Raw genomic sequence first — 27,271 nt, forward strand, 5'->3', positions numbered from 1 at the left:
TGTACATCTTACTCCTATGTACAAAGCCCAAAGACAGGCAGTGTACCAAAAATAAAGCATAGACTAAAAGAATGATATCATTTGTTCCATTCCAAACTTCGTTCCAATTCCTTTGCTACACCACCTATCCTAGGGCATAGGATCAGGCAGCAGCACGTGAGCTTGTAGAATAGATCATTTCTTTTTGTCATGTCCGGTACACATTAGGCAGCAATTAAGCAGCCCGTTACGACTTAATGTTACATATTTTCGTGTAAGGTAATTGTATACATGTTTTGGAAAGTGTTTTTTATTAACTAAATCAATGCATAGACATATTTATCGAGGACCCTTGATAAATTCCAAACATTTTCCATGACTGGAGTTTTTTTCACGCGTATTTCCAAAAAATCTCAGTATAATGTAAATTAAGTGACATTTACCTTTACAAGAGGTGACGGCGTCTCCTCCTCCATTGGTCTCTTTTGGCCCTTCTTGAGAATACTGGTAGAGGGGGAGGCAGAGGGCGACCAAGTCCCTCTAGCTTTCCTGCTGCTGGGGCTTTCAATGCCCTCTAGCCCATTGACAGTCTCCAGGCCCTTATGCTTAGCTGGAGAGTCCAGGCCCTTGTGCTTAGCTGGAGAGTCCAGGCCCTTATGCTTGGCTGGAGAGTCCAGGCCTTTGTGCTTAGCTGGAGAGTCCTGGTACACTTCTTTCGAGGTGCTCACTGAAGGAACGGAGCCATCGGTCAGAGACCCAACTACATCTACATCAACTGCATCTGTGTCACTGGGGTCTATTTGAGTTTCTTCTTCTTCTTGTTCACCCTGCACGTCTTGGACATCATCCATGCTCTCTTTGAGAGGTTCAATGTGTTGGACGTCATCTTTTTCTTCACTCTCTTGGACAGGTTCAATGTGTTGCACCTGAAGCTCTGATTGGACATCGTCTTTCCCAATGGTCTCTTGGAGAGGTTCAATGTGTTGGACCTGAAGCTCTGATTGGCTTTCTTTGATAGCAGTAAACTGTTCCTCATTCTCTGGAAGTTCATCTAAGGCACTTGGACACTCAGGCTGGTCTTGTCCAGTGAAGGCGCCGTTTGCATCTACATCCTCTTTGTCCACTGCTTGAGAATTTAAATCCTCCACTTTGTCTTCTTCAGCGTTCTCCACCCGATCCTCAGTAGCCACCTCCACAGGGTGAACAGTTTCTTTTTCCTCTGAAGACTGCGACACCTGCAGGCTCAGTTTGTCAGTTTCGCCAGAGGATATCAGTGTGTCGGCTGGTGGTGAGGCACTGGTCACAGGAGAGGTGGAAAGTGAGCATTGTTCTGTGGACACAGGGGCGGAGGAAATTAAATCTTGTTCTGTGGACACAATAGTGTCAGAGTGGGAGTTTTTCTGCATGGAGAGAACTGGCAGGTCAGAAGACATAATCCCACCAGACTCCAGGTTATCAGGAACCTGTGACTCTCTGACATCACTCTCTTGTGAGGAAGCGTCATCAAGGCTCGGCTTTACTTGCAAGAGACTTTGTTCATGATCCCTCTTGTGGGACAAGACAGGTTTACTCTTCAGCCCCTGGCCAAGTGCAGATTTATGTACATTTTCAATCTCCAGTTTCTCCACAATAACAACAGGCTCTGTGGCAATTATTGCACCAACGTCCACAGCCATCTCCGTCTCCTTGATTTCATCACGTTGCTCCTCAACGTTCTTTGTGAGCAGAGGTGGTCTTGAAACTTGCGTATTTTGACTGTTTGGCAGATCTTCCAGACTTTTGGTTTCCAAGATGCTGCTAGGCTCTGGCTCCTTAAGCAATTGAGAACTGTCATTTCCAACGTCCAGGGCGACTTTAGATTCTGATGAGTCACAAGTTGGTGAGCTTGGAAGGGGGTCTTTGCACTTTTTGCTTTGTTGCTTGGACATGGGAGTGTCCACTCTTATCTCAGAAGAATCCAACTCAGAGTTCTCCTTGTTGGCCAATAAGGCTTGAGATGATCTCCGTGTTGAATATCTGCCCTTGCTGGACTCTGCTGACCCAGCTGCTTCTAGCGACTTGGAGCTCTCGTTGCGCCCAGTTGGGGTTAAGCTACGACTGTTACTGGACTTTGAGCTGTCTTCCGCTACTGTGTCCTTTCTAGGCCTGCCCTTGGGCCTTACTTGAACGACAGCTGTTGGTGTAGACTGAGAATGAGTGTTACTATTCTCGCTGTCTAAAGAATCAACAGCTTCATCTTTGAGCTTAGGCACAGCTACCTCGGAAGTGGCCTTGGTTTGTCTCATTGGGCTATGTTGTGACTGGCTGTCAGTAGCTGAAGGTGTGACCACGTTAGAGTCCTCTCCGCTTAGCTCGTCACCTGTATCACTGCTTTTCTTGCGCTTGGCATTCATTAGCCCACCTAATGCTTCAACCAGTTTGCTCCTCTTGCTTGTTCTACCTGATGACTGGCTATCAGCCTGAGAAGGAGTGGACATCTGTGAATTGTTCAGGCTTGTTTTTATTTCTTCCTCTTCTCTTTTGTTCTTAATGACCACATGGGGATCCATTTGGCTAGAATCCTTCTGACCCCCAGTCCTTCGATTTATTCTGCCTGCCTCCTCAGTTTCCACAGCCGATTTTCTAGGCCGACCACGTCTTTTCTCCTGGCTTAAGTGGCTATCGTTGCTGGAGGTTGTTGTATCGTCAGACTCACTTTGGTCTTTCTCGTGCTTTCTGGAGCTTCTCCTCTTGGGCATATCTTCACCGAGCAACTCATTTGAACTGCTATATAGAGTAATCCTTTTTCGCGTTCTAAGCTGGGAATCATTTTGGCTTGATTCAACTGAGTTCTTCTGCCCTCTTGTTCGCAACTTGCCAATCTCCTCTTGCTTCATTTTACTTCGTGTGCCATGCCGGCTGTCATTTAAGCTTGCATTTTGTGAATCACCTTGACTGTCCTCACCTTTTCTTCGCCTGAGTTGTTTTTTCTCACCATCTTCGCCTGGGTGCTTTGGTTTTGGAATGCGTCCAGACCTTCTGGGTTCAACTTGAGAGCTTTGAGAATCTTCCAGAGAACTGTCAGATTCAGATGCTTTTTTTGCATTGCTCCGCTCAGTCTGGGTGTCTGGGATTACATCTTCCTCATCTTCTGTTCCTTCACTGTGTGGTTTGTCTGAGAGTTTAACCACTGATAAGTTGCCTTCAGACGGTTTAGGGGAAACTGGAGGAATGTCGACAGGAGACTTCTGCCTCGTTTCCCCCGTCTCCTCAGGAACCTGAGGGTCCGTTTCCCCTGTCTCCTCAGGAACCTGAGGGTCTGTTTCCCCTGTCTCCTCAGGAACCTGAGGGTCAGTGCCAGTGGCTGCCGGGGAGGCCAGGGAGGATGAGGTAGAAGTGGTGGTAACTTCTGGGTTATTGGAGGTCTTCGTGAGGGGACCTGTGAACTTGGTCACATCGACAGGACTGGCAGGCTTAATGTCAGCATACTTCTCAAGAGTAATGAATGACTGACGACGGCTGTTGGACTTCGGAGGGGTGTCTGAAACCAAATCAGACGAGCCAGAGACATTGGGACTGGTGCTTTTAGGAGTTGTGTCCAAGCCCTCTGCTAAAACATTACAACCGACTTCCTCCACCGAGACATCTGCTGAATCTGGTACAGTGTCTTCAGAAGTCTCCGGCTTGTCATTTACTGCAACTTCTGCCATGTCAGTGATTTTGTGGCTGGCATATTCCTGAGTCTCTTCTGTTACAATATCAGGTGATTCCCCCTTTTCCATTTCTTCATTGTGAACCTAAGTGAGGAAGACACATATGAGGTATTAAATATATTTATTGACTGCCATGTATCGAGATATTCCCGATTTTCCAGGCCACGAGATTTCTTTCATTTCATTTACGGTAATTAAAAATAATAATCCAAAATCAGTTGTCGATCGGAGGTGCCAAAGTGCCCAAAAAGTAGTGCTTCCGGTCCAGGAAACTGATTCTGCATTCACCCATGTTAAACACTGCTAGCTACACTGCTATCGGCCATGAACCGCAAAATACATGCGGATCGCGCGCGATCTGAGCACCATCGTGACTGATGGGACAAGCTGCGATCACGTTAAAAGGTAAGAAAATCATAAAATAGCGTAGCAGGGAACCCTGAAAGTCGAATTTTCATGCTGCCAGTAAATGAGTCGAATTTTTATGCTGCCAGTAAATGAGTTTAACCAACAATAAGAATTTTGATGGATTAATACTATCAGTTAAATGGTTAATTAAAATAAACAAAGCTTCTGGATACCAAAATGTTTTTAACGATAACCAGCCCTAGATTTGTCCTTAATACAACGTTGCTTTTGTTCCTCAAACAGTCATTACCTTGCCAGGAGCTTCTTTCTCAACACTGTCCACTCCATCTGTTTGCAATTTGTCCCTAAGAAAAAACATGCACATGTTAAATCTCTAAAAGCTGCTTTGTGGGGGATTTGATACAGTTTCATTCTGCTGGCAGTTGTCGAACACTCACAGGGATTCCTCTTGACTCTGAGTGTACTGCGTGAAGACTGTGGTGTCGAGAGAAGCATCCAGATTGTTGTACATGGCAGGGATGTCCGCCCTGTTGCAACCAAAAGCAACAAAAGCGATATGAGCTTCACACTAATCGCTGCAAATATTCCCACTGTGAAATGTGGATTTCGAGGAACTCGGCAGCCTGATTGGAATCTGACCTTTTCGTCCTCTTCACTTCCTTCTGGTGCTCTGTCAGGACTCTCGCCTCCTTGGTCTCGGGTGGAATGAAGACAAAGTCTATGGAGGCTTCCTCATCCAAATCCTTTCTGATGGGAGGCTTGGGAGAGCCAAAGTCCAGTTTGGTTTGCTGAGGGAGAGAAAGCAAATACATTAGTATAGCATGATGCTAAATGTAATAATCAAATTAAGAAAAATAAATAAATAGAAATCATAATTTCAATCCAACACATTCCAAAACAAGTAATTCAAAGTGCAATTCATAAGACAGCATGCACCAAAAAGTATCAACATTTTGGTTTTAAGCAGAATTCACACCAGCATCAGGGGCAATTTCAATTCAACCGCTGCAGTTTTGCACTTAACTGGTATGTACAAAACGTCAACTTGAAAACATTTCTCAGCTTGAGTCAGTGTCAGAGGCTTTGTCAGAGTACCCGTCTGTCTGTGTCTCTTTTGTGCCCATACAGCAGGGGTAGGCAACCTTAGGCACGGGTGCCAACATTCGCACAGGGGAGGGTGATCACTGGCACACTGGCATTAGTGTGAGAGAGAGGATTTTTGTCTTAAAACGTATGTGTAAAATTTCATCCTGCACATAATTCTACATTCATTCAGCTCACGAACTCTGACTGGTATAGGGAGTCTGGGAGATAGTTGGATTATTCATCTAATGATCATTGTCCCGATGTTAAAGAAAACAATTCAAAAGGAGAACCTTCCAATCTATTTGGAAATATAACATGTTGATGTGTTTTCACAATTAAACGTAATGTTGACATGGCACACTGACTATCAAGAAAATTAAAACATGGCACTTCATATCAAAAAGGTTGCCGACCCCTGCCATACAGTATATCGGATTTGTTTATGGTTATGTCCGAGTTGTAGTGATGAGGCTGTGGTCCGCCGTCCGGCCGGCCCTCCCATAAGCCAATTGTAATATAGGAAAGTAGTTAGTAGTGAGCACAAATAGTAATAGTACTATAATACTATAATACAAATATACCAAAAAGTGGTAAACACAAATAACTAAATTAGTTTCAAAGAGCATTTTGGCATGGTAGCATGACTACTGGTGTTAACAGAAGCCCTTACAGAGACAGGCTTGGATTTCATAGACGTCCTGTCCTGCTCAGCGGCCAGGCCCAACAGAGACCCCCTCTTTGCAGCAGAAGACACCGTCACTCCGCTAAGCTTGGTCTCCAGCTGAGAACTCTCGCTCTGCAGACAGTGAAACAAACATTAAAAATCCTGGCAAACCACAACATTCTGCATACAAAATTAAAAACACTGGTAGCAGTGGACCTTTTATCTGAAACAGTTCTTAAATGTTTAATGAAATGTGAAACACAACATAATAAAACCTTCTATTGTGCTGTATCTCGAGAGCTCGCTCTCAAAGGCTATTTGGAAAAACTGTGCTAGCCTATATGAAATGAAAATGCAGCAACAAAATACGTTGACTTCAGATCACTGAAAAAGGTCAAATGCAGTACATAAAGAACTACCGTACTCACCGAATATTGTCCACTGAGTTCACCACTATCAAGACTATTTGCCTCAAAGCCAGGCAGAATGATAGGCGTGTTATGTTTAACCTGGCACAGAATTGGTCTGTGGGACAGAAAGTTACACAGATTAGCCAAGGAAGTGGGGTTCTGTCAAAAGGAAAATGTCTGTCAACTGTGGGACAGAAAATTACACAGATTAGCCAAGGAAGTGAGGTTCTGTCAAAAGGAAAATGTCTGTCAACTGTTGTATACGAATACGAATACATGTAAAAATGCAAGGTAAAATCAAGTACGAGTCAATCGTTGGTTTTACCGTGTCAATGAGGAGATGCTTACCTGAGCTCTGCTGGATACTTCAAAGTGACCGATTTGGCAAACGTGGCATTCCAGAACTGGGTGACAGATGTGCGGAGCTGCTTGCTCTTGTGAGGGAACAGAACGCAGAACAGAGGGGAGAGCAGGCTCAGGAGGTCATCGTCAAAGGCTAGTGCAGAGCGGGTCTGAAGGCAGCCGAGCACCTCACCTATAAGCTTCTCCAACTGGAGCAGAGAGGGAGGGGAAATATATTTTAATCTGATAACAGACTACATGCCCAGGTTGGATGATATGGCGAATATATTGGCAAAAAGGATTTTGCTAAATAAATGTACAGTAGCCTAATGGATCACCTCCTCAAGAATTCAATACTTCAAATATAGCCAAATTACATGGAAAGCGCAATACAAAGCGTGTGCAAATGTTTTATCAATTTGGGCAATTCTAATAATAATGAGGCACATTCGTGTTGCACTGATTTGACAAGTCACAAAACACAGTTCTCTCCCCAGTACTGAATGGAGTGGAGGAGAACAATGTGTGCACAAAACAAGCAGTAAAAACAAAAATGAATTGAAACCATCTCTTTAGTTTCTGCAAATCCTCGCTGTGCATTTGCAAGCTTGATGACGCAGGAGAGCATGTCCAAGCATAACTTTGCATTGCTTGACAGATTTAGCAAACACAGAGACACATGAGGTTCTATAAAAAGGACACACCTTGGACACAAGTCCTGAGGATAATTTGGGCGGTTCACAGGAGGCTTGTTTGTAGAGGAGGGTGAGAGGCTGGTTAAGAGACCCCAGAGCCTCCTGGATGGTTGAAGCCAAGGCCAGGTTGGTGAAGAGCGTGGACACGATGGAGACCAGGGCTGCTCCTGTAGATTCAGATGCAGCAGCTTCAGGACCTTCCAAGACTAGGAAAGCCTCCAGAGACTGGACCAGGAGAGCCTGGTACGCATATAGGTTTCCCAGAGCCTTGTTCTTCTTACTTGTCCTCCATTGAAGAGGTGTGTGAGGGGCTGGAGGAAAAAACAAGGCAACAGTCCTTATCATATGTTATTATGAAATAAAATTGGAGTCATTTGTTTGAAATATTCAAATTATTGACTTACAGTGAAAAGAAAGTAATATCCATTTATAGGTACTGTAATCTTTGTTAGATTTCGTTTTTGTACAGTAAAACGATACCTGATTTTTGGAGAAATTCGAATTATATGCGACTTACATTTTTTTGTTACGTTTTAGAGCTACACACATGCATGATACAGTACATGCATTTATTTATGGACAGCTTCAAATCTAGACTGTGCGATTTGGGGGCCAAGTTGCAACATTTTCCATTTGATTCGGTTTGCATTCACTTGGCACTTGGTCAAGCGCCAAGACTGATTTTCTTGTTTTCCGTAGGACTGTACTATGAAGCCGGATTTGGAGGTTAATGAAGTTTCGTGGGTAACCCTTACCCCTTTTCATGGTATACAAGTTGGTTGTTCACTTCTTACATCGCCATGGTAACATAACATTCTGCATGCAAAAGATCAAACTCGTAGTACCGTGACCAATTCATTCTGTCGATAACTGTGGATGTCAGTGAGTGGAACACAGAAAAACCCTTCGGCTGTCAATTATGAGGTATATGAGGTATATACAGGCTATAATAGAGGGTGATCTCTGTCAGCGTCCTGAGCTGTGTATCAAATGTCCTTTCATTGTGCTTTTGTATAGTCATATCGTCCTACAAGAAGAGTTTGATTGAAGCACTAACACCATGTAGGCTACTTGTTGTAGCCTACTTAAGATATGAAATAAGCAATTGGTGGTCTCTCTGTGCATGAGATAGCGACATCACTGCTCATCATGAACAACACTCATGTTCAATAACGGTCTGTCTGTCCATCTATTTAGAAGCTAAACAAAACAGTGCCCAACTGCCCATACTGTGTATGTGCAGTTTGTGCACCTTCTTCCAAAATTGAAAAAATGAAGCTCAATCATGGAATGAATCCTTACATTTCTTTATCTGTTGAAACTGGGGTGTGTAGGGAGAGAAATCCACACACTCGATAATGACTTGAAGGATACTGGCTACTGCATCCAGCGTGGAGGGATTCTGGAGGAAAACAGAGCCACAAAAAGAAATCAATCCATCCCACTTGCTTTCATAATACAACACATGACAGAAATACACAGTAAATCCTTAGTGTTATATCTCCAATATGTAAAATCTGTTCAGTAATAAACGATGCAATCCAAGATGAATGTCGTCACACCAAGGTCTGTGCGGGAGATGAAACGGCCACTTGGCCTTGTGAGATATTGCTCTCACACACTCACTATTTGGGCATAGCTGCATTGGGAAGTCCTTATATGATTATGGCTGAGTCATGGTGACATGAGTGTGACAGAGGTCCGGCCACCAGCCAGCCAGTGCTCCCTTGAGCCAATTTTAATATAGGATATTCTGCCAATCTGCCATACACAATGGTCAAAATAAAGTGTTAAAACTAATGTACTCCAGACGCTTTACAATGCCGAATTGCTGTGGTCACAGCAATTGTTATTTATCCATTGGTAACTAAGGATTCTACTGTACCTGAATGTGAATGTGTGTTTTCCTTATCTACTCACCGCTATGGCACGACTGTCCACAGCAGAAGCCATCTTTTTACACAGCTCCTCACAGCAGATGTTCTCCTCGGCTGTAGCCACCAGGGCGGAGCAGCGAGCAAACGCCTTGTATAGTTTGGACCACATGCTGAGCATCGACTTCTGGGTAGTCTGTAGGGTGATGAAGGGCTGAGAGTCAGGCGGTGTTCAAAAACTGAAATGGGAGATCTCTGTGAAGTGGGCCTTTGCAGGGCTGTCACGATGACATTTTACATGACGATGAATTATTGTCACTCAAATAACTGCGATTAAAGATTACTCCCTTTACTTTGAAGGGATGCAAACTGCCACGCACTTCCTCCCATAGGCCTCCGCTCTTTGAAGGGCCGGGTGGGAATTTGTGCTGATTTTGTTCACTTTACTTTTTCAACTTTGCCTCCTATCTAGTCCCGGAGCAGTGTGTTGACAAGAGGGTGTCATGGCAGCCGCCATGCGAGTGCATATTTAGCATGAAACATGCCAGCCTTGGGATCAAAATGTATTTTTTCGAGTAAATGAAGCCTCTTTATTGCTCACAACGACGCGTTGTGAGCTTGTAGATCTGCCATTTCAACTATGTTTTACTTTAAAACGAATATCTGAACATTTTTCAACATGGAAACGATTATGACGATTATAAATAATAATAATTGCGAATAGGCGATTATGTAATAATTGTGACAGACCTAGGCCTTTGTGAATGACAAAGAAAAATGTTAAACAGACCTGCAGCAGTGGTGGTGTTCCAGATAGCAGGTGTGTCACGGGGAACATCAGGGCACAGTGCATGGCACTGAAGTTGTGCTCCAGGGCATCGCCTTGGTTCACTTCATTGGTCTGTAGGGAAACAAGGAGATTTGACGACCGCTAGGCAAGGCAAGCTTATTTGTAAAGCTGCAGCACATTCCAGCAATGCAAAAAAGTGGTTTACACAAAGCATTAAGACATCAAGGCAGCAAAATAAAACACATTATGAACGGACATTTGAATAAGAAACTCGGCTAGCAGAGTGGTAAAATTCCTGGGAGGGTTTGAATCTTTCAGTGCCTCTGGCTTGGCCGGCCTTCCATACAAGCACAATTGGCCATGTTGTCAGGATATAATTTATCTTGGTCGCTGCACAAGCAACTCTTTGAGGTTGCTCAAGGTTGTCTGTCAGCAGGGGTCTTAATTTTGAGGAATAGGGCCATCCTCCGCACACACTAGTCGCCACATCCTCCCAGTGAGGTTCCACACTGGCAGGTGAGAGAAGTGGACGGCAATTCCAAGTATCTCGGAGGAGGCATGTGATTTCAATTACATGCCTAGCGCCAACTAGTAGGGGTCAGCAGTGACAAGACAACACAAAGTGTGTGGGGAAATCGTGAATTGCAGAATGGCTGCAATTCAGCCATTCTGCTGCAGGGCGGGACCAACCAGAAGGCTAACAAAGGGTGAATTAACAGATTCAACCTCTCCAGTCTCTACCTGTGTGATGGTGTCAGTAAGTGGGCTGACCACAGTGCTCCACATCCTCCACAGCTGTTCCTTGTTCGCCAGGGATCCAGCGCTGTGGCCCATGGCCCCAAGCACAGCCTCCGCGAATGCCAGTGGGGACGTGGGGCCCGACAGGCCACAGCCCATCAGGGCATGGAGACACTCAAAGAACCTGGCCAAAAGAATGTCAGGGTCCACATGTAAGGTATGAAATATTGATTTCAGTTCAAATTAAACTATACACAATGCAATAAAAGAAAGTTCCTCAAATAACGTAAACCCTACCTCTCATGCTCTATATAGGCTGAGAGCAGGCTGCTGTTGTATAAGAGAAAGATGAGGTATAAGGCAGGGGTACCCTGTGGAAGAGAGGAGGATTAATCAACATTGGATGCCAAAGACGTTCAGGAACGTTCAGGAACGTCTTCGCGTTTCCACCCCTGGAGTGCCACGGGACATTAAGATGTTCACAGACGTCTTAGTGTGTGTTACGATAGCTAGCGCGCTCTACCGCGTGAAGAAAATCTCAGTTTCCCATGATGCAGCGTGAAATAATATAGTCAGGATATCTACTTGTCTTCATCATGGCTGCAGAAAACGTTTCCCAGATCACGAGTTTGGTAAAACTACCCGTTTTCTATGAACCATAACTTACGCACGGATCATCGCGGTTGTATTTTTTATTTTTCGCATGAAAGAAAAGATGTTTGTCTCCCGTGACATCCCGTTTACATAATGGACACATGTGTTCATGGAGCCCTCGGGAAAAAAAAAAAAAAAACCTACAATAAGCCGTGGCAGTAATCTACATTAGTTTGATTAAAATATGATGGCAGTTGAGAGCACAAACATGCATAATGAAACCAACACTATCTGATAAGCACTCACATTTAGCACATCCATCTTGCCCACTTGGTAGGACGCAGAGCCAAGAATCCTCTGGGGAATGCCCTTTACTGTGATCTCAATTAGGGCCTGAGCGACATGAGATGGAGAACATTCAAAATCAGTGTAGCAAATAACAGAACAATACAGATCTGACTAGGTGAACATGTCTGATGAACAGGAGACTCTACATGGGACAGCAAATATACGGTAAGCAAATTATACAGATCACTGTACTGGGACACCAATGACAAGGTACTGTAAGAGTACCATCTGCAAGCTAAACATAAGATAAGTCTTGAATTGAGCATGCCATTCCGAAAAAGCAGCACAACCTGGATCTGTGTCATGACATTGTACACATAGCAGCATGGGCTGTGATTGTTCTACTTTCGAGGGGACAGATACACACTTGTACATATAAATGGTAAATGGTAAATGATTGTGCATCTACATCTACATCAGGGATTCCCAAACCTTTTTAGCTCAGGGCACCCTATAAATATTTATTTCCTCCAAGGCACCCTAGAGTATATTCACAATTTTCCAGCACCTTATTTTTATGCCACATTTTAATATTAACTTTAGCATAACAGTATGATCTAACTATTCTTTTAATACAAATAGTTTTAATTTTGTTATTATTATAAGATGATGACAACATCTGAAAGAATTTGTGTTTAATTGTTATTCTCCCTGAGATTATGGTACGAGGAAAACATTGAGATAATAGCCATTTTGGTTAGAACAAAAAAAAAAGAAAACATACTTCAAGTATAAAATGATACAAAATATATTTTTAAGTGTGCAAATAAATTCGAAATATTATCAAATGATCAAGTGGCACCCACTTTGAAAACCCCTGATCTACATTCACCCATTCACACGCACTTGATTCATACACCGATGGCAGAGGAAACCATGATGCAAGGCACCAACCTGCTCATCGGGAGCAATTAGGGGTTCAGAGTCTTGCTCAAGGACACTTCGACACCAACTCTGGAGGAGCCCAGGATCGAACTGGCCACAGGGGTAGAGTGGCCACTTGGGAACCTTCCTGTTGCCAAGCGGCCACTCTACCCCTGAGCCACTGCCGCTCACGTACAGTATACAAACAAGCACTGGATGTACTGGCCTTCGGCCACACCGTTAACAAAATGGCAAGCATGTAATTTACTAGTGGTCATAGTAATGTCAGATTGTTCTAACCAACATCTTACCAGCACTTTGTCTGCTGGGAGAGCTTCTGAGGAGACGATACTCTGCAGAGCCTGGAACAACAGGGTGAGCACTTCACAGGCCTGGCGATCCTTCTTGTTGCCCACTGTCAGGCACAGACAGAGCAGATATGGAAGACTAATTATGAGCTGACAGCAGAGTCAAAGTCGGCCCATAATGATTTTGATCAATCATAAGAGAATGGTCATCATGGGGGCAAGGCCCCTCAGACTTTCTACTCGTCATGGCAGTCAAGACCCCTGAGGCTCAGGACGCTCTGACTTAAACTGAGATGAAACTGAGAGTGGGCCGGGATGGGAGATGAGGCCAGGAGACTCGCTGAACCTCCTCCTGACTGACAAGGCCCTGGCCCAATCGTGGTGCTCTATGTGGAGCTGCTGGGCGGGACAAGCGACTTCACAGCCCCGTCCTGCTTTGCAGCGGCCACAATACATTTGAAAAGGACAGTCTCTTAAGGAAACCAAATTCCACTTCCTTTGCATTTTATTTTCTGAGCTGTGTACAGCATAAGCATGAGCTATAACAGGCTGACAGGCACTTACTAGATTCTATTGTTGAGTTGACAAAACTGACCAATCTCTTCCATATGAGGGTCAGCAGAGACTCTGCGAGGGTAGAGAGAAAAGCGGGGAATCATGAGTCACATCAGGAAAAACATTACTTCACTACATTCCAACTACACATTCAAAAATGATTTATCCTCCAAAGAACATTGTTTCCATATCAACTCACACACGTATACATACAGACCACCAGAAACAGTGCTATCCATGTAACACTGAACAGTGCTGCAAACAGCTTCACCTCATAGCTTGTAAAGAGCAGTACACACATTTGAGATTTTACCTACAAGACAGTTTAAGACATTAGGTTTACCTGGTGCGTCTTTGCCAACAGCAATAAAGCCATCTCTGACATTAGAGATGAAAACAGCCGCGTGCTTAGTGAAGGAGGAGATACCAGCTATAAACGGGTGTGTCAGGGGTTCTGAAAAATACAGACATAATAAAATTCAAAAATGATCTTGAATAATTTAATGTTCAATTGTACAGTATCTACTGAAAGAGATCAAATGATACAAGCTGATATTTTAACTGTAATGCACTTCAGTTTGTTACTCTCAACAACACCATTTGTCCTCAACTTATACTAAAGGGTTTGAAAACCCCACCCAGTCAAGGTCTGTACTAGGCCTGGGGCGGTATCGACATTTTGTTACCGCGATTACCGTCTTCCCATTTACCGCCGGTACTGCGGTAATTACCGCACCCCCGTATCTATTAATTAAGGTTCGGCGATAAGCCAAAATATTGCAATCATCTTCCCAAAAATCGCCTCTCCACAGCCTGACTGCCCGAGTTATACTTCTCCGTACAGCACAGCGGTTCTGGCTTTGAAAGGAGCAGATCTACAAGCTCACAACACATCGCATCCGCAACGCATTCTGAGCTTTTAGATCTGCACTGTCGGGTTACCATAGTAACGTAGGCTAGCTACTTGTGCTTTTCAGACACAAACAGCTGTGTGAACAAACCAGAAGAGGACGGGTAGTCAGATCGTGTACAGTGATTCTGTAAACTCACGTCACGTCTCAACTCTCAAATCGCAGTGATTGAGTGCTGCTATATACAGGTTTTAGTTACAAGACTTGACAGAAAAGGTTATAAAATCGCCGACGCGCCGCCGGACGGGGCACAACGCGCGACGCGGTGGAAAAAGTAAAATAGTTTCATTTTCGGTTTTAGTCCACGCGGCCCGCGCTCCGCCAGTAATCCGTATGAATAAAAAAAGATATGCCACAACACAAGGTATGTATTAACATCCTTGTGTCGTGTGGATTACAGAGAAAGTTTACGCTGCTCTGTACGCCACTACGCGGCTGCTGTGCTGCCCTCTGTAGGTCTGACTGTCTGTGTGTCCCAGTGTGGCTTCCAAACATGTGGTACACGGCCCAGAGCAGAGCGGCATGGAGCGCATGCGGTCCTCGCTTCTCCCCTGTTTTAAAACTCGCTTGTTTTCCAATAAAAAATAGACATTTTTTTGTCTTTTTTTTACCGCGGTAAGCACACTGACACCGCGGTAGACCTCGGTTTACCGCGGTACGGCGGTTACCGCAACCAACCCTAGACTGTACAGTATGAGAGCAAAATGGCCGCTGTATAAATATGGTCAATAAAAAGGTACAACTCCACAAACCAAGACTGAGAACAAGTTTGTGCCTTGCCGCCATGGGCACGACCTCTGGTCCAAGGAAGTAGTGCAGTAGCATTTCCACGCCTAGCAGCTGAATGGAGGGGTAGGCCTGGGTGGGTGATGAGCTTGAACTGGTGTTCAAGCTCACACTCATACGAGGTGTGCTGGAGGCGGAGCTGTTGAAGTTCACAGAGCCTGGTGGATGACCAAAGACATACTTCCCATCAACCTTTTATGACTGTACAACATACCCCATAATAGTTAGTCCCCCCAGGAGTCCTGACATATAGTTCCTCTATGCCACTATGGTCCTGGCAATAACAATGCTAATGCAGAAAAGAATAAATATTACACCCATGCTAGATGTCCTCTAAAATGAATTTACCATGGGCATGATTTGGATGACAATATAGTCTTTGCAACAGAAATTAAATATTAAAAACAATAACAACTAGAAGCAGTGCTCTTCCGAGCACAGGTCTCCACCAGGCCAGGCGTCCTGGTGGTGCTACTGTATAATAGGCCAATGTCAAAAGGGTGGCATATGTTCTTCACCTTAGACCTTTCATGGCAATCGGACACTGCATGCATGATTTGTGTTCCAAAAATGTGTTTTTCTAATGTCTACCTGCTGGTGGCGCTATAACAGGCCAATGTGAAAAGGGTAGCATTTGTTCCTTGACATAGTGGGAATGTGTGGCAAATTTCACGGTAATCGCAAGCTGCGTTGATGATTTGAGGCATTTTGTTCAAAAACGGAGCAATTATGGAATAATGGAACCCATCTCCCAGACAGCACAGTCATGGTTTCACTCCCATAGCCAGAGGAGATGGTTCACCCAATAACAGAACAGATAGGCAGTCAACACTTCCGGTAGGTGGACGATAACAGGCTTGCTGTTTAAACGCTCAAAGTGGCTTGAGAGCTGACTCGCTCTATGGTCTCAGCTCCTCCAAAAGCAAATCACCATTTGGCTTAAGTGTGGAGTGACCAGAGATTTGGGTATTGGACTTTGCTGCGGTGGGCAGGAAATGTACCCCTGGTAGTGGGTAACATGCTCACTGTGTCTGTGAAGATTTGACTGGATATGGTGCATATGTGTAAAGTACCAGTCTTTGGTGGGATGGGCGTAATAGCACTGTTCTGACTGGAGCCCCTAACAGGGGTGCCTGGGACAGTGGAGGAGTCGGCTCCAATAGTACACTGCAGCAGTGGAACAGAGACCTGCAATGACAGATGTGCACGTTGTTCACCCATGGCCTTGCCATCTCACCACTTTACATTGTTCAACAACAGCGAAAATAGCACATCTACAAGTTCACAACACCTTGTGAGCTATATTCGCTATTCGTTGAACAACAAAGTATATAGCGCTTATAAGTGACTAATTCACTGTAGTAAATATCAGGACAATGCACATGCCTAATAATGACAGAAACACAGATTACCTGCTCAAAATTGGGCCCCAAGTTGGGCCCCAACCGGACCACCAAGTACCACCAGACCTCCACCTTGGTGAGCTGCAGGGCCTCTGTCCGCAAGTGGATGTTAAGAGGCTGCATCAGCAGCTTCATGCGTTTGGTATTGCTCAGGATTTCTTCAATAGAAAGAGCAAAAGAGGGACACACAAGATGCGAGTGAAAGCATTCCAAAAACTAAAGGGGTTTTAGGTAAGAAAAGGTCAGTGAGTAAGTCAGTCAGTCAGTGAGGACACCAATGCTTACCTGGATTGAGGGCAAAGTTGTCAATGAGGCTTTTCCAGGCAATGAAAGCTATCTTCTTGATGGTAGGCGAGGTATGACGAAAGCCCATTTCTTCTAGATGTAACACAGAGTTGATGAAGGGACCGCCTTTGTGGAGCAGCTATGTAGGAGAAGTACAAATTAGATGACTGTATAAACACCTTAATAAATTCACATCCACAGAGATCTGCTTTACCTTCCCCAGAAGCTTGACGAATAAGGGCCAAAGCTTCAGCACATTTGCTTCATTCTTAGACGTGAAAAGCTTCTTGAGCTCAGGAATAAGTTTCTAGGGAGACAAGATGATATTTGAGATACAAACAATATCAAAACCTTTAGGAGTTGACATCTTCACTGGCATAGGCAAAAAGTGAACATTTCAATCCATCCATCATCACCAAGAGCTATTTCAGCACTCCTTTGACCACTGCTCAAAACACACAAAGGAAGGACTCACCGAGGACATCAGGGGTTCGAGGATAGCTGCCACATCATTCTGTTTTTCAAGGAGAAGAGGCAAGCTCATCTCCAAGGCAGCTGCGGCCCGTAAACGGACTTTGGGGGCAGAGTGAACCACTAGTGGAATGATCAGCTTGGACCAACGTACCGCACTTTGACCCATCTGGGCTGGTGCCAGTTCCAGCATCCTACAATAAGGAAAGGATCCAGTTTAGATCAATAGAGATAAATGTTAACAAGAAATACAGTATAAGAAGTAGTTTACAAACTGGATTTTTATTCTTGCCATGCAATAGAGCATCGCAGTGGGCGTGGTTTACTGGTTGCACAAAATAATTTCCCGTTCATTTCCTCAGACTTTCACGAAAATATTTATAACAATTGTGTTAAGCCTAGAACCAAGCCATTCAGGATGGCAGTGAATCATGAACATGAAACCTTTGTTTCTATGAAAAGAACATTTTGAAAATCGCTAAACAAAGGGTATTTATTAAATGTAGTATATCAAATAATTAAATATTAAAATATGTTTTCATATAGGATAAATGGTTTTATGGTCATGATTCACTGCCATCCTGGATGGCTTGGTTCTAGGCTTAATATAATTGTTATAAATATTATTTTTGTCAAAGTCTATGGGGAAAATGAATGGGACATTTTTTAGTGGAGCTCGGAAACCACTTCCGCTGTGATGCTCTATAGCCAGACTATTTAAGGCTTAAGGCTTTTTATTTTTTCCACAAGAGTGCCTTCGTCTCTTCCCTTTTTTGGATCAAATGGAATTCTTATTTTAATGTAATAGTAAGGTTGCTCAAATATTGGTTTACTATAGCACTCAACACTCTTGATCAACAACTAACATTGGTTACTCTGAGTATCCGTAGTGACCACCATTCCTTTTGGGTTTAGTTTTTTCTTTTAAGAAATCCTGATTTTAAAAGATATGCTAATAAAATAAGCTAGTCAAACTCTTGAAAATATCTAGAATCATCATTAAAGGTAAAAATAAATAATGAAAACTAACAAAGAAAATAACAAAAAGGAATGCTGCTCGTAAATGTGGAAATTCTAAGCAATGTTCAATGTTGACAATTACCAATTACAATATGCAACGATCGATTAAAATATTATTTTGCAAGGTGGAGACCAGTTTACCTTATAATAACATTCAAGGCTTCGTGCTCCATTACAACAGACTGGATGTCCTCTCTGGTCCACACATTTTCTAGTGTACCCAATATAGATGACACCTGGATAGAGGATGCAACATGCATTATAAAAACACATCCATTCTCACACTTTCGATTTTGCCTTCCCATGACATGTACTGTATATACTATGGACACTGACCTTGTTGGCAACCACATGCAGAGGGAAGCTCTGTTTGGAGATGACCCATAATGCTCTAATGCATGTGTTTTTATCTGTCGATTTCACAACTAAGGAGCAGAGCGCCGCCATTATGTCCTCAGCAGACTTTGCTGAAAAATGACAATCCAGCACAATGGTAAGTAAATTAATGAGAAAACTCAAACCCTGACAAGATGTATTGAAAGATCAGTAATTATATCCATACCCGATACTCCCCTGGCAACATGAGCGTGGTACAGACAGAATCCTAGAGCTTGCAGGGAAGCTTGGCTCAGCTCAGTGTTTGGACTGGAGATGTGGGTCTGGAAAAACAACACCACAAGAAATCATTTAACCTTCATTTTATTAGGAATATTCCCATTGAGATTAAGAATCTCTTTCACAAGGCAGTCCTGGCCAGGACAACAGCATCTGTGTTACAGCTTCACATAAAAAGACTATACTTAGTCTGACTAACCATCAGCATATTGCATAAAAGATACAAAAGCAACAGGGCGTGAGCATTCAGTGGTCAACTAGTCCTTAATCCTGCTTTTCCTGCATTCATACGTGTACAATAATGTAATTTAAGCTGGCCTATACCTCAAAACAAAGTGCATTTCTTGTAGCCTTGCTACAGAGACAAAAACATGCACCCACTAAAATACAACAGTGCAGAGTCAAAAAACACCTTGTAGATTAGAGAAGTAGATCGGCACACCAAATGGCTCAAATGTAGAGGCTGTTTATTTAATGCAGGGATGTTTCGAGCAACACAGGCTCTTCCTCAGACTAAATATGATATACCACAGCCTTGAGTGTATTATTCAACATAGCCACGATATACCAAAGCCTTGTGTATTATTTATTTGATGTAAACGGTTGCCTGCGGCAGCGATCAACGTTTTCACAGACAACTTAAATCAAAAACTTTATGATGGTTGCTAAACGGAACATTATTATTGTTATTCTACGCTGGAGAACATCAACCCATTATTACGGTGAGTTCCATTTGAACAGTGTTATAAATGTTACATACACAGCAGAACTCACCAAAATTGTTTTAACCAGACGAGAAAAGTGCTTTTCAACTGCAGGGAGGAACTGGCGCCCATCATCTGCACTGAGACGACTGCAAGGGCAAACAAGGGAACAAATTAATGTATGCCGTTTCCAAACTTCTGAGGTAAAGGAAACATGATTCAAGTGGCTTACTTAGCAATGGTGAGGTAGGCATCCGTCTGCTCTGACTGTCCGGCCGAGGCGTCCTCCAGAGTCTCCAGCAGCGGGAGGAGGCTGGAGCTGCTCAGAGGCTCCGCCGTCGCCATCATCCTGACTCACCTGTTCACTGTCTGGAAGCAGAGAAAAGAAGACCATTAGTGGGACTGGGGAGGAAAAAATCGAACCTCTGTTCGAAGTGGAGCTGTGTGTGTGTGTGTGTGTGTGTGTGTGTGTGTGTGTGTGTGTGTGTGTGTGTGTGTGTGTGTGTGTGTGTGTGTGTGTGTGTGTGTGTGTGTGTGTGTGTGTGTGCAACAGCGCCCCTCCCTTAACATGTGTGGCCACTGGCCAGAAAAGGTTACTGCAGGCTACATACCCGGAGACAGACAGACAAACAGACAAACAGACAGACAGACAGACAGACCCACACACACGGCCACGTATAGGGAGCTCCACACAGCTCCAAAAACTAGACAGAAAGAGTAGGGTGAAGGGAGGAGGATTCAGCACTAACAACCAAGCGCTAAATAAAGGCACCAAGGCAGTGATATTGCTAGGTAGATGCCCTGCATATTCAAAAGGATACATTGAATCTGTTAAAATCATATAAATAAAACAAAAGAAGCCTTGCCGTCAAAGCATTTATGAATCCATTCATCTATTTGCACATAGCAAATCCTGAGGCATAATGGGACCGATATGAACATTTCATATCAGTTATACTGGACAAAATATTTGAGATTCATCCAATCCCACCATCCCATCACTAATCCCATGTTCACAGTCTCTAGTATCGTGACAGTGCTACTTTTGCTGCAACAAGATCAATCACTGCATGTTTCCAAAATCAAGGCTACAAACTTGGTATTGGTAAACAAATGGCTACCACCAAGAATGATCAACTCTGATTTGATTTCATCATCAGACCTTCAGAGGCCACCTTTTACTACTGCCCTACTCAAGTTCCATATATGTGATTAAGGTTGCATATTGATTGACTTCATTTTCATATAAAATTTGATTTATCTGGGTTGTCTACACACAAACACTATTGGTGTTCAGGGGAGGGAGGCCGGGTAGGGAGGGTTCAGGGGCGGAGCGTCCGGTTAAGCTGAGTAAGCGGCCACTTACAGGCCCGCGGACCGCGGGGGCCCGGCCGTCAGCCTTCGAGTGTCCGACCGTCAATCTGCCTGACCGTCTGTCGGAGTCCCCCTCGTCCCCCTCCCTCGCAATTGGGTCCCCTTTCTGTAGCGCGCTGCCTCTGTTACACCCATTTCCTGTTATATTAACCTGGGTAAAATGTCACGCATTGGGAAGAAGTAAAGGGGGACACTTTATTGTGAAGGAAGATTATTCACAGACTGACAATCAGACAATATGTTGTTTACGTTTAGTGAGAAGTGTAGTGATGGCTGCAGTGGAACTGCGCACTTGATGGGCCCGAGCATTGTGGCTCGCATACCGGCCCGGTTCTGAATTGTTCCGCTAGTGGGAGGGTTGTTGTCACTGTACATACTCCTGGGCCGGACGGCACCCGTCAGCAGGGAGTGCTGGGTGGGAGGAGTGCGACCTGGCGTTTCCCAAGAAACCTGTGGGGGCCACTGGTGGGCAAGGAGGTAGGGAGCGCTTTGCTGTGTTCACTTGGATCGCGCGGAGGTGCCGAAAGTTGGGGGGTGGGGGGGGCGAAGATTCAATATTCTGTCCATAACGGCACATAACTCGGTAGCGGCGCAGAGTCGGCTCGCTATCGATCGCTCGGCGGTGTCTCATGGTCGCCTGAGATGGCGCGCATCCGTCGTCATCACCGAAAACAAGCCTCCTTTTCCTTGCAGCCCCCCGCCATCGTGCTTAGGGTCATTGGGAAAAACGTGGACGCGGGAGGAGTAGGACAGAGGTGCAACAACCTCCTGGTGGGGGCTCCTCACTGGCAGCCGAGCCAGACAGCAATGACAACACAGTGTGCAAAAGGTAATTAATTGACATAATGATAAAAAGGGGTAAAAAAATATATATTGGCTAGTCTAAATTGAAAAAAAAAAAAATATATATATATATATATATATATATATATATATATATATTTATCTTACACGGAGTCAAATATGTCTGATGTCATTAGCGTGTATATTTAAATACAACAGTGCGGCCTATGGTGACATTCTCTTTCACCATCTTTTATTAGACAATTCATTTTGGTGCCAAAGTGTTGTCACTTGTCACAGAAAATATTTTGATTATTTGAACTGTGTAGACTAGCTGAGACAACAGTATATGTTTTGTAATATAATAATAATAATATTTTTTTTCTTAAATGTAACTCAAGTGTGTACAAAATGGAACCAAATATGTAACTCAGAGAGTGAACCAAATGGACCCCAGAAAATGCCGGGGACCCCTCTCATGGCGGTCCCTGGCATCTTTTCAAATGGGGGGTCCGCGGGCTAATAAGTGTCAATGTGGGGGTCCTTGACATGAAACAGTTTGAGAACCACTGCTCTTAAAAAAAAACCTGTGGCCTAGCTAGCACACGGAAGAAACCCTTTATTGTCTTGAGCCTAAACGTGTTTACAAGCACGCACAAGGAAGGCGATGGAAGGACCATAGCATAAAGCCCAGCATAGATGTGCAGCTAGCATTTGCTGCTATCTTCACACACTAGCTTCCATAAGGTCGCCTATTAGCACTAGTTAGCCCCTCTTCATCACAACGGCAACGCATGCAAGGCCGGGCTCTCGTCTTACAACACACTTTCTAAAGCTGGCCATACACTAACAGATAATCTGGCCCGACTGAATCGGGTAGAATTAAACACTACAGGATCATTTTTTCTGATTCTCTGACCAGATAATCTAAACAGGCTCACACTTGCCGTTTTGAACACTCGGGCGCTCCGCACGCTACAGGATTCTATTCAGATTGAGTCGGGCCTGAACAATGCAATAATACATAATATAATGAATACAAAATGTCACGGGGCTGTTCTGAGAGCTTCGCTTTGCAACACACGCACGCACACGCACACACACACAAACACATTAACGTATTATCCACACAACACACCATCGCATCGCTTGATTCGCTTCGCGCAATGGAGGAGAAAAAAAAAGGAATTTGTGTCCCATTTTGACGATGAGTTCACTTTGACACGTTTCCATCCATGCCTCTGTTCCTCTCTGACTTTTATACCCTCTCTCTCCGCTGCTAAACTGGTCTGCGTGCTGTCTGCTTCTCATGGTGCCTGATTTATGATTAGTCGTATGACTGTGTGGCGCACGGAACAGTAGATTTCCAAGATCAAACTGTGTCCCTCCACGCTACGTTGTAGGGTTTGTAGATCAGGCAGTGGGCGTGTACTTGCAAGAGCAACATATAGCGAGTCAGTCAGTCACCCGTGCGCTGTTCCCATGCTGGTAGTGACTATTTCTGCTGATATAAAACAAACCTGTATTGAGTTTTAATTCCCATCGCAAGCAATCATGATACAATCTGGGTGGATGGATGTGGACGGTATGAAAAGTGTGTGCGTGGCTGCGTGCGTGCGCCTGTACATGTGTGTGAGTGATAGAGAGAGGGAGGGAGGGAGAGATGGAGAGAGAGAAAAAGAGAGAGAGAGATCTGTCGATCAGCAGCTGTCTTGCTGTTCCAGACGAGGGATCCCAGAAAAATATCAAACATGTTTGAAAAGAGTCGGGCTGGTCCCGATCGCCCTCCGAGCCACTCGGCGGTGCTCAGATTGAATCCGTGAGACCTCACGCTAGAAGACATTTATGCCCGATAGTCGGGCACGTTTCAGTCGGAGGCAGCCCGATTGTCGGGGGGGTAATTAAATAGCCCGATTATCGGCTAGTGTATGGCCAGCTTAAGCAGTGGTGTAAAGTAACCGAGTACATTTACTCAAGGACAGTTTTGAGGTATTCGTACTGTACTTGAGTGTTTCCAATTTCCAATACTTTGACTTCTGACTCCACTACATCTCGGATCCAGATATTGGACTTTTACTCCACTACTTTAGTTACTGGTTACTTTATGGCAGCATTGTAACTTTTACTCGAGTAAAACAATTCGAGTACCTTTTCCACCACTGCTGCTGGTGTGACAGAGAGGTACATTTTGTAGCTAAAGCGCGTCAACGACAAGACAGCGATGCTCGTTTCGTGTTCGCTTTCTCACGTCAGCAACACTTTGACAAGACATGTATTTAAACGACAACAACAAAAAAGACAGCATCAACACTAACCCTCCTCCTCCTCCTCCTCTTCCTCACCTGGAGAGTTTGTTTTCACGATGCACAGAAATGCTGCTTTAACGGTCAACAACAGTCAGACACCATCAACGCTATCTCTATAGGCGAGGCGACACTTCCATTGATCGTCGCAGCTCGCCAGGTTCTGCTTGTGTTGATGAATACTTTATGTATTTTAAATGTATATATTTTAAACGTGGCCTCGCTATGATGTCTCTGTCCCGATGCAGTTGCAGTTGCGCCGCGAAAACGCTCCGCGCCAAACTACTAGGGCTAGCACGCACGCACGCATGCCGACGCGAAAATAAATCCCCTTTGACCCTCTCCGTACGTCGCCGACGTCAGCACCGCCCACTCTGCCTTATAAGGAAGAACAGCACATGACCAGTCTATGCACATGACACATGTGGCTCTGGTGCACCGGTTGTGTCTAGTGCAGGGGTCTTCAACGTTTTCAGGCCATTGAGGCCAAGGACCCCTTAGTTGAGAGAGAGAGAGATGATCAGCAGGGACCCCCACAACCTGTTCATAGATTCCATATAGTTTCATTGTTTGACGGCACGCACAATCATCAGTGTATTTTGGATTCATGTCAATTTGTGTTTTCAGATATTTAACCACTTGAACTGTCAATACTTGACCTTTCACTCTGTACTTAGTCTGCTCTTTTTCCCCTATACACCAGAGCTCTTTGCCAAAAATAGCAGATCTACAAGCTCACAACGCCTCACGCTGCGAGGAGCTTGTAGATCTGCTATTTTTGGCTTACGTTCTCAGAATATGGATGCTACATCATGCTAGGGTTCAAGTGGTTAATATAAAAAAGGAGACAAAAAGGTTTCTATCACTCAAAGATTTGGAGGACCCCCTGTAGTAACTCTGGGGACCCCAGACCCCCTGTTGAAGACCCCTGGTCTAGTGACTCACAACATCTGTAAAAACCTGATTAAAGGGTGTACCAAACCTTTCTCAGTTCATTTGTATGTATTTTTTCCTGTAGAATCCATTTCTGCAATGTACATTTTTGTGTTGTGCATAATTAATGAGATACATATGCTAATTAACTAATTAATTATGCACAATACAACAATATACATTGCAGAAATGGATTCTACAGGAAGAATTACATAAGGATCAACTGAGAAAAGTTTGGTAAACCCCTTTATCAATTTTCTATAGGGTTTTCCCTGTTCTCCCCGCCCATGACACATGGGTGGAAATGACAGGACAAACCCTATTACACCAGTAAGACTCCCTAATCGGGAGATAAGCGACCGTAGGTCTCGCTAGAAGAGGGCCATGTGAGAAATGAGGGGTGGGGTCTCCGCGTTGCCTTGGCGGACGAATAGGTACCGGCCCCGGCTCTCCCGGACGCTCCTAGGCCGAGTTAGGGCATTTTATGTGAGCTGCAGTGGAGGGGGTCCTCCACTGGGGGCGCCACCACTTTTGCATCCGTTCTGGAGTAGCAGGAGTGGGTGGTCCCCGGGAATTCCCCGTGAGCAGCCCCGTGGGGGTGGTCATTTGGTCATTTTTGCACATTTGGTATTTTTTTTACACCTGGGGGTCCCCCAGGGACCTGGGGGTCCCTGGAACTCCGGGGGTCCTTGGAGGTTGTAGTTTGGCAGGTAAGGAGTGTGTGTGCAAAATCTGGCATGGATCGGGGCAACGGTTGCGGAGATATGAGCAGGGCAAAAGTGTGACGTCTGACGTGTGACGGACGGACTGACTGACTGACTGACGCACGGACACCTGGTGGAGCTTTCTGTAGTAAGTGCGACCTACGGTCGCAACCAGTAAGACTCCCTAATCGGGAGATAAGCGACCGTTGGTCGCTTATCTCCACAAATAGGCCAAAAGTTTGTTTTACCAATTATCAAGACATACGGGCAGTTGACAGTTTGCCATGGTTACTCATTGAAGTTGAATCTCCATATATGGAGACATAAGTTGCTCATACCATAGCAACCATGTTTTTTACAGGGCCTGGGATTGATGACATCAGAAATCTCCATATATGGGCATGAAAGGGATTTTGTTTCTGGAAATATGTCTGTGGGGTGCCACATTTGGAATAAAACACTTACATCACACATCTGGATATCCATACAGCCCATCTAGTTTGCCTGTGTCCATTTATGCCCATATATCTGATGACATTGGGACAATGATCTCCATATATGGGCATAAAACTTATGTTAATTAGTAAAGCTGGGGATCTCCATATATGGGCATGAGGGGTACCCTAAAAGGGCATCATCTGGGAATAGCAAATATAGTTATCCTAGAAAGTGAAAATCTTACATCAAAGGCCATAACTACCTACCTACCACCATATTGCATTCCTCATTAAACTACCTACCAGTAAGATGCCTATAGGGAGAAAAGCAAAGGGCGAGGTTGCACCATTTCTTGGTCTTCTGGCCAGTGATGTATATCGGACCATTTAACCATATATGGAGACATCTGGTACCCAAAGATATTCACAGATATGGGCTTAATATTGATGACATAAGGGATCTCCATATATGGGCGTAAAAGGGATTTGGTTCCCCTGGCATCACAGGGATCTCCATATATGGGCATAAAATGGATTTGGTTACCCTGGCAACACGGGGATCTCCATATCTCCATATATGGGCATAAAAGGGATTTGGTTCCCCTGGCATCACAGGGATCTCCATATATGGGCATAAAAGGGATTTGGTTCCCCTGACATTACAGTGATGTCAGTGGCTGGTTCTACAGAGGGGATCTCCATTTATGGGCATAAAAGGGAATGTATGTATGATGATGTCAGATATCATAGACGTCATAGGACTTTCACATAACGAATAACTGAGTAAGCATGTAAACCCGTAAAATCTATATTTGGGCATGGCTGATTTATGACCTCATCATGATGACACGAGCAAACACAGCTGAATTGTATAAATGATCAGTGCAGAAACCAACAGAAGTATTTGACCAAGACTCTTCGATTTAAACATCAACAAAGGTGTGACGTTTGTTGATGGTCACAAAGGTGTGACGGACGGACGGACGGACGGACGGACGGACGGACGGACGGACGGACGGCCGGTGGAGGTTTTCATAGTAAACTGCTCCCTGACGGTCGCAATAATTGAAAAGGGTTTACCAAACCTTTTCACTGTATGAAATATGAATTTTCTGAATGAAACATGATGTATGGAGAATGTGTGCACATATAGTGTGTGTGCGTTTCTCCATGACTAGCCTCGGAAACCCAGACTTTTATTTTGGCGATAGGAAGAAAAAATAATACTCCATGA

The 27,271-nt window shown here is 44.3% G+C and overlaps 1 protein-coding gene across 3 annotated transcripts in view; it reads right to left on the reverse strand.

Moving 5' to 3' along the window:
• rif1 (replication timing regulatory factor 1) overlaps positions 1-24,116 on the reverse strand; it is a 28,596-nt gene extending 4,480 nt beyond the window's left edge. The window contains exons 1-30 of one of the 3 annotated variants that reach the window (XM_080753173.1): positions 22,799-22,910; positions 19,736-19,872; positions 19,574-19,652; positions 18,747-18,843; positions 18,521-18,651; positions 18,326-18,420; positions 17,169-17,358; positions 16,908-17,000; positions 16,694-16,832; positions 16,418-16,566; positions 16,079-16,193; positions 14,972-15,163; positions 13,652-13,762; positions 13,318-13,380; positions 12,757-12,860; positions 11,540-11,626; positions 10,937-11,010; positions 10,643-10,823; positions 9,902-10,012; positions 9,158-9,307; positions 8,540-8,639; positions 7,247-7,548; positions 6,549-6,751; positions 6,219-6,315; positions 5,797-5,922; positions 4,680-4,828; positions 4,478-4,567; positions 4,330-4,384; positions 3,303-3,755; positions 423-3,269 (exon numbers count right to left, since the gene is read on the reverse strand). In XM_080753173.1, coding sequence (XP_080609299.1) covers positions 423-3,269; positions 3,303-3,755; positions 4,330-4,384; positions 4,478-4,567; positions 4,680-4,828; positions 5,797-5,922; positions 6,219-6,315; positions 6,549-6,751; positions 7,247-7,548; positions 8,540-8,639; positions 9,158-9,307; positions 9,902-10,012; positions 10,643-10,823; positions 10,937-11,010; positions 11,540-11,626; positions 12,757-12,860; positions 13,318-13,380; positions 13,652-13,762; positions 14,972-15,163; positions 16,079-16,193; positions 16,418-16,566; positions 16,694-16,832; positions 16,908-17,000; positions 17,169-17,358; positions 18,326-18,420; positions 18,521-18,651; positions 18,747-18,843; positions 19,574-19,652; positions 19,736-19,851 — 6,699 coding nt within the window. In that variant the 5' untranslated portion in view covers positions 19,852-19,872; positions 22,799-22,910. Of the gene's footprint in view, positions 1-422; positions 3,756-4,329; positions 4,385-4,477; positions 4,568-4,679; positions 4,829-5,796; positions 5,923-6,218; positions 6,316-6,548; positions 6,752-7,246; positions 7,549-8,539; positions 8,640-9,157; positions 9,308-9,901; positions 10,013-10,642; positions 10,824-10,936; positions 11,011-11,539; positions 11,627-12,756; positions 12,861-13,317; positions 13,381-13,651; positions 13,763-14,971; positions 15,164-16,078; positions 16,194-16,417; positions 16,567-16,693; positions 16,833-16,907; positions 17,001-17,168; positions 17,359-18,325; positions 18,421-18,520; positions 18,652-18,746; positions 18,844-19,573; positions 19,653-19,735; positions 19,873-22,798; positions 22,911-24,002 lie in introns of those variants that run through there. The other 2 variants (XM_080753172.1, XM_080753171.1) reach the window with 2 other exon arrangements.
• Positions 24,117-27,271: the final 3,155 nt, after the last annotated feature.

Source organism: Nannobrachium achirus (assembly GCF_963921795.1).
Source record: "Nannobrachium achirus genome assembly, chromosome: 22".
In the NCBI taxonomy this organism is placed as follows: Eukaryota; Metazoa; Chordata; class Actinopteri; order Myctophiformes; family Myctophidae; genus Nannobrachium; species Nannobrachium achirus.